This window comes from Hydra viridissima, unplaced genomic scaffold (genome assembly GCF_058129835.1).
Source record: "Hydra viridissima isolate aposymbiotic clone 2 unplaced genomic scaffold, HvirCarnegie_v1 scaffold_7, whole genome shotgun sequence".
NCBI classification, from domain to species: domain Eukaryota; kingdom Metazoa; phylum Cnidaria; class Hydrozoa; order Anthoathecata; family Hydridae; genus Hydra; species Hydra viridissima.
Genome location: NW_028324306.1, coordinates 12,365,533 through 12,373,262, shown reverse-complemented (window position 1 = coordinate 12,373,262; position 7,730 = coordinate 12,365,533). Strand labels below are relative to the sequence as shown.

At 28.6% G+C, this 7,730-nt stretch overlaps 2 protein-coding genes across 6 annotated transcripts in view; one reads left to right on the top strand and one right to left on the bottom strand.

Moving 5' to 3' along the window:
• The window catches only part of LOC149886160 (uncharacterized), a 102,396-nt gene that overhangs the window by 81,940 nt on the left and 12,726 nt on the right, over positions 1–7,730 (top strand). The window lies entirely within an intron of this gene.
• The window catches only part of LOC145200992 (ADP-ribose pyrophosphatase-like), a 7,144-nt gene continuing 5,027 nt past the window's right edge, over positions 5,614–7,730 (bottom strand). For all 5 annotated transcript variants that reach the window (XM_090093868.1, XM_090093865.1, XM_090093866.1 and 2 more), the window contains 5 exons: positions 7,583–7,684; positions 7,227–7,313; positions 6,989–7,100; positions 6,326–6,463; positions 5,614–6,231 (listed from right to left, as the gene is read on the bottom strand). In XM_090093868.1, the coding sequence (XP_089949994.1) occupies positions 5,995–6,231; positions 6,326–6,463; positions 6,989–7,100; positions 7,227–7,313; positions 7,583–7,684 (676 nt within the window). In that variant the 3' untranslated portion in view covers positions 5,614–5,994. The remainder of the gene's footprint in view (positions 6,232–6,325; positions 6,464–6,988; positions 7,101–7,226; positions 7,314–7,582; positions 7,685–7,730) is intronic.

The window sequence follows — 7,730 nt, the reverse complement described above, 5'->3', positions numbered from 1 at the left end:
AAGGGATTTGCATCAATCTATCTGATCCTTCTTTAAAACCAATTACCAATTTTTGTCTCAGTAATGAGTTTTTCATTTTTTTTTTTAATTTTAATACATTCGCAAGATTATTAAATTCGTTCATTCTTTTAATATTAGTGAAGCGTTCTTCATGTAATTTAGTAACATTACTAATGTGATTCCTTCCCATTTATTTATGTTGTTAAATAAATTTTACAAAACCTCAATGTTCTTTGTGAAGTGAAATATTTTAAATAGTATGTTCTCTTCATCTCTAAGAGCAGGTATGCGCCGTATATAACGTACCTTTCCTGCACCATTAACAGAAACAGTATATCTTTTGGTAATTCGATTCATCAATGTATTTTTAAAAATCCATAATTGGAGTCATTTCTAAAACCATGTTTAGCTTTTTAAAAAATATTTTTTCAACCTGATAGTTTTCCCCTAGTTTTTAATTAAAAAAGAATCATGCTGAAGACCAAGTTATTGTTCTGGAAACGAAAAAAGTTTCATCAACTGAAATCTGAGATAATATCAACCGATTACATTGAATTCCAGTCAGTAGTTCTTTGTACAGTACAGTCAGGAGACGATTGAAGCAAAAAATAAATTCTTTTTTTAAAAACAAAAAAAACCAATCTCAAAGAGCAAAAAAATAAAACCTGTTGGTTGACTTTAAACTCGTATTTATATGTCATATGTATTTATATGTCATATGTATTTATATGTCATATGTATTTATATGTCATATGTATTTATATGTCATATGTATTTATATGTCATATGTATTTATATGTCATATGTATTTATATGTCATATGTATTTACATGAGAATAACGAGTGAAAATTTCTCCCATAAAAATAAATTTTTTATTTGCTAATTTTACTGTTTTAAGGTATTTAAGATAAACAGACCAGAGTTTAAGATAAACAGACCAGAGTTTAAGATAAACAGACCAGAGTTTAAGATAAACAGACCAGAGTTTAAGATAAACAGACCAGAGTTTAAGATAAACAGACCAGAGTTTAAGATAAACAGACCAGAGTTTAGGATAGACAGACCAGAGTTGGCTATAATGAGGGACAGCGCAACTTTCCGGTTAGAACCTTTTCTGTATAATATTTATGCGGTTAATTTATTTATATGTGTTTTGTTTTTGCGTGAGGCTAAGAAGAACTTTATAAAGTAAAAAGCATCAGGACGTCAAGCATGAAACATTTACAACGTTTTCTTTTCTACTTAAAAAAAAAGTCATATTTTATCTATTTACAAAAAAAAAAAGTCATATTTTATCTATTTACAAAAAAAAAAAGTCATATTTTATCTATTTACAAAAAACCCAATGTGAGTTTTTTCTCAGACCTCATAACAACCTCAATACAACATTATTTCAACAACAACAAAAAAAATACTTTAATCATAATAAAATCACTTCAAGCACAACATCATTATAACATTATTTCAACTAAACAACATCACTTATACTCTAACAATATCACTATTACATCATTTCAAATGCAACAACATCACTTTAACTAAAATATCATTGTAACATCATTTCAAATACAACAACATCACTTCAACTACAACAACATCACTATAATTTCATTTCAAATACAACAACATCGCTACAACATCACTTCAACTACAACAAAATCTAGGTGTGTGTGTATCTGCGATTTACGGCACCGATTTTAAAGATAAAATCTGTGACCATTTTCTCACCGCGTGCTCGATGTAGGTGTCGTATGGATGGATTTTTCTCGTCTTTTTTTTAGAATTTTATATTGACTTAGATAATATTTTAAAAGTAGAGTGTTGTAAGTTTACTGCAATTTTTTTTTTTTTTTGCACTTACTAACTTTTTAAGTGATTTCATTGCTATTGAAAACTTCATTCCTGTTCTGGAAGTGAATTGACATTGAAGGGATGATGGGTTTTTTCTCTAACTTTTGAATCAATTTTATATATCTATTTTCTATGTACCTGCCAAACTTCATAAAAAAATGACACGCTCATATTCTATTTTTGCACGCAGTAAAGGTACCAAATATTCTTCTGTTGTAGAGGTTGGGGGGGATTCACAATTATGAGCATTTTGTGTATTTGACTTTTTTATTCATTAAAAAATTGTTTTTTTAGAAAAATGAAACTTTATTTAAAATATTGGTGATTTTTTAAAGTATTCAAAACGTGATTTATACACAAACACATACAAAAAAAACCATATTCTGTTATTAGTTGAATAAAAATATAACCGAGGCAAAGTAATGCGCTATAAACTAAACAATGAAGTTCAATTATAAAACCACCGTAAGCCGAACGCTAATTTTTTAGGTTGGTTGCAGTTTTCTTAAGCATTCCTTATAATGAATTTTTGTCACTTAAATGGGCATAACTTTTAGTAGAATCGTTAGTTTTTTATGAAATTTTCACCATCGTAATACTGATTTAAAGCTCTTTACAAAGATGTATAATAATTAAATATTTGAATAGTTTAAAAATTTTGCACACATACCTACAAAATCGTTACAAAGTCAGTTCAACAACAACAGCATCACTTCCTGGGTGCTGTTCTTTAACTTTAATGCCCCACCTCAATTTTGTCGGCTTTCCTAACAACGATATCTTCGATTTCAATTTTTATTTGTTTAGTTTTTTGTTTCATATTGCCTTTAAGGTGGTTCCTACGTAATCAAAAAAAGTTACTTTTTATTCATTAAGCATTGATTTTCTCAAAAGTAGGTACAGAATGTGTAAAAAAAAAAAAATTTTTGAACACCAATAATATATTGATGATCACATAGAGGCCTATAATAGTCAAAATAACCCCTAAAAATTGAGTTTACTAGAAACACAATTACTCATGAGTAAAAGCTCATTTTACTTTCAAACTTGGTATACTTGTTCGTGCTACCTATATCTAGTGCGTGAGTTTTTTTTTATTAAAAGATCATGTTTCTACTAAAAGTTATGCTTCAAAACAACTAAATTTTCGAAAAATGTGCTACTAGGCCTCTGATCTTAGTTCCCTAACCACAACTTACAAGTAATAAACTTATTTGAAAAAAACTCAGGCACTAGCAGTACACTGGATGAATAAGTCCTGAAAAATTCAAGTAGCTATTACTATTAATTCAAAAGTTATGATGTTTTTTGTGAGACAATTTTCTTGAAAAACGATACGGTAGAAAATCAAAAAACAAGAAAAAAATTTGTTTTTAAAACTAAAATCCTCCTTTTAAATAAGTTTCTCCTCCCTCTTTATGTAAATCTATATCCAATAAACCCTTCTTGATGGCTTTTAGTTTTTTTCTTTTTGATTTTGTCTTCTCTGATGTTTTAATAAGTAAATTTTGGATTCTGCGTCGGTTCATTTTTTCATATATAATATTAAAACAGACACCGGTCTGTATTCGAAGTTTTTCATACACTTTCACAAGTCCAAATTGACCTTCGTTGAATTGAAGAATAGCACTATATACACCTAACTGTAGAATTGACCTTTCTACAAAGACTTGCTTAGGACATTTCATCCAGATAATATTATTCAGGGACTCGTTAGCATTTTGAGTTTCCCCGTGGATGCACTTGTGAAGAAGATCATCATTTGAAAGATCTTGGAAAATCTTTGACAAGATAGGAAACATCCACTCTGGTAAATTAATCTTCTCTTTGTGTTTTTAAGTTTATTTTTCTTATAAGTACACCACGATTCTTCTCCTGGTGGACAAAACATGTGGCGCTTATCTAAGTTAGAAAGGTTGGTACAATGATGAAGGATAGCACCTATCCACTTTTTCATTGAGTAAATTTTTTCATCGTTAGTGCAATTTAATTTTAGACTTCTTCAAATAGCAATACCATAATAATTTGTTATTGAATTGATGGAGTTGTTTGTCAATTTTCCTTTTCCACCAAATGGTGTAGAGGTATTTTTATATTCTTGTACTAGTGCCCTAAGTCGAAAACCTATTCGTTTATTTACATGTCCAACTTTGACGTATAAGGCAACATTAGAATAGCAAAAGAGATGTACTATTTAAAGTTTTAAAGTACATTTAAGATATTAACTTAAAAAATAAAGCGGTTGCTATGGCCGTTGCTAGGCACTAAAACTATACCTACCTGTATAAAATTAAAAATATTGTAAAAAGCATAAACAAACTTAAAAAAAAAGTATATACCACGAGAAAGAGCAATAAATTTTACATTAGAATATCTAATTTGCCAAAAAATCAATTTTTGAAAAAATTTCGACTTTTGATTATGTAGGAACCACCTTAAGTGATCGCCGATAGAAGTTTGTCGATAAAAGTTTGTCAATAAAGCCTATTACTCTTAAAAGATCAAATCTTTCAACCAAATTTCGTTTGTAATTTTTGTAATCGAACATTTGTAATCGAAGAGAGCTCTTACTAAAAAATTTCGTTTGTAATCGAAGAGAGCTCTTACTAAAAAAGCTACAAGCATTTTAGTAAGAGCTCTCTTCAGTTTACTACGAGGTTGACACGAACATTCTGTTTTTATGTCTACAACTTTACTGCCCCAAAAAAAAGGATTGGTATTGTGTTCCAGAAAACAATACTTTAAGAGTTACTCCTTTAACAAAAAAATAACTAAGCGTTTGTTGTATTACTTTATGATTTCCTTCTTATTACTTCTTGTCACATGATTTATTATTTCCTTCTTATTACTTCTTGTCACATGATTTAAACTTTATTTCTTGATAATCCATTTAACCTAAATCGGTTGAAGACCAATCAACTGAATTGGGATCTCCAGCCCATAATCTACCTCTTGAACAATCTCTCTTCATTCATGAGATTAGTATACACTTTAAAACTGTTCCTGAGATTTGCTACATCAGTAGAGCTTTTATGACAGGAAAAATCTTTTCTCGTATCGAAAAAGCCGAATGATCCAAAAACTTACTTGGTTCAATCATCGATGAAAAAGTGGAATATATACCGCCAAAAACCTTTACCATAGGTTTGTGGAATGGTACGAGATACTCTATGATTTCAATCTTACGTTAAAAAATGACAAGCTTCCTCTTGCTGTTTTCTTTAAGCTAGAGTTATCATATTTTAACTTCAGAGCCCTGCCAAGAATATTCAGAGTCGAATTCTAACTTGCCCTTTTTTTTTATATATTCATTCTGAAACATTCAAAACTGGTCTTAGAAGTTTGTTGGTTTCTAATTATTTTGACCTTTCGTGAAATTTTTGTTTCAGATCATCTGAGGTACCTATTCTGTAATTCTCTAATGTATTCTGTGATGTATTCTGTTTTGTTTTTTTGACTGAGCTAGTGTTGCTGGTTGAACCGGTAAAATATTTAAAGAAGGAAAAAAAAAAAAAAAGAAAAAAAGTTAAGATAAATCAAATAATTTTCAGATTACTTTCAAATCAAACCAACCGATTATTTGTTTGGGTAAGATTTAAATCTTTAAATTTTTGATTGAATTTTAAATTTATTTAGTTCCATATTTGTAAGGCAAAAAATAACGTCGTGGAATGATATCGGCTCGATTGAAGTAACGAGGTCTCGATTATAAAACCGAGGTGGAATGATATCGTCTCGAATGAAATAACGAGGCGGAAAGATATCGTCTCGATTGAAATTAATCGAAAACAAAGCATAATTATACAAATATTATACAAATAGAAAGAAATGAGCAATCAGTTGTAAATAAAACGTACAACTTTGAATAAATTTTAAAAAAGAAACTTGCAGTGTGATAAAAAACAAGATGTACAATAATCAAACGTAGTTTTCTATCTTCTCTTAAACATTCAATTAAATGTTGTTTTTTTTTTTTAAAAAAAAATCAGAGAATTTCAGATAAGAATAGTTAAAAACCTCCGCAACTTTATTTTTTAAAAAAAAAACAATTTCAAAGTTATAAAAAATTTAAAATTAACACAATCAAAATATTTATATTGCTTAAGTTTTTAAAAGAAAGAAGAAATTAAATTTAAAAAAAACTATTTAGAGAAGTGGGCACCTCGTTTTTCGCAAGTTTTTTCTATAAAACTTATATGACTTGCGTACAAGTCTAACTTTCTATCGATCGCTAACCACTTCACTGCTTTTGCATCGTCACCTGCTGTCAAAGGTATTTTACCAACGCAACAACCTTCTTCGTCATGAAAATTGACGGCAACAGTTTCCATCCAAGCATTATCAGTATTTCGAGGATCATCTACATAACCAGAATAGATCTAAAAGAAAAAAAATATGATTTAATGCAGTTTAGTAAAACCATATCAATGCCACTAAAAAATAAATGCGTGAGCATTCGTGAGGAAACCTTACATTTTCTCCATGTTGAAAGAGGTCGTCTATTAACTTCTTAACAGAATCTTTTCCCTCAATTTCAATGCTATTCAACGCTTCTTCACCAAATTCTCTCTTTAAGGTCAAAGAAATATTTTCACCAGCATCCACCATACCCTGAAATCAGAAGTTTTCCAGAAAAATTAACTAATTCCATTAATAAAATGTTGCAAATAATAATTGAGTCCTATAAAACATATATATATATATATATATATATATATATATATATATATATATATATATATATATATATATATATATATATATATATATATATATATATATATATATATATATATATATATATATATATATATATATATATATATATACATAAGAAAGAAAGAAGAAAAAAATAGAGAAAGAAAGAAAGAGAGAAATGTTTTATACTTTATCAGTGAAGTGTAATTTTAGTTTAAAATCTTTTTAAAGTAGCAGACTATTTTGATATCACTTCACTCTTTTTTTTTTACTGCCTTTTCCCACAAATTATTTTTTATTTTCCTTGGTTTTACATAAATTGATGACATTTGCATAAACTTTTTATACGTACAGCCCGACAGTTAAAGAGCTGGGAAATTTATTCTAAAATGCAGCATTTCCTAAAAAATCATACATTTATAAAGAAATATAATTTACTCCTGGAATTGCCCATTCGTGTGTGTCACCTCTTTGTATGCTGACAAATTCCAATATTGGTTTTTTAGTTTCATTATGCAGCTCGACTTTCCCATTGCTATCACGTTTCCATCTAGATATAAAAGTTAAGACTTTCATTTTGTTGTTAATAACTTTTCACCATTTTCCACTTTCATGAAACAAAAGTAACAATTTATAAACTAAGTCAACAAATTTTTCATCATTTGTATTTTTTTACCGAGTGACAATAGGATCAGCGGCATGATTTGGTCCCCATCTACCTAAAAGTCCACGCCCACTCATTCCAGTTCTTCCCATAGGATTTCTGAAACACAATACCCAAAACATTTACAACATTAAACTATTTATCATAATACATATTTTTGCTCAATGGAAACAAGTAAAAATATTTTCTAATCAGGAATCCAATTAAAGAATTCAAAAAAGCAGTTTCATGTTTGCTTTTTAAATGTATTCCTTGTTAATAACTTTTCATCTACAGTAGAGACAAATATTTCCCTCTTTATTTTACAAACCTATTACAAACTTCTTTTTTTTTTTTTTTTCCAGTTTTAAGTAAATTTATTATTTTACCTGGGTGCTCCATTTTCCATGATGGTATACTTTCCTAAATGACTGACACGATCGATTTTTCCATCTAATTCATTAAACTTTATTTCTTTAAATGCTGCCTCACTATAGAAAAAGATAAAATGAAAATGTAGATAGTAACAATAAATTT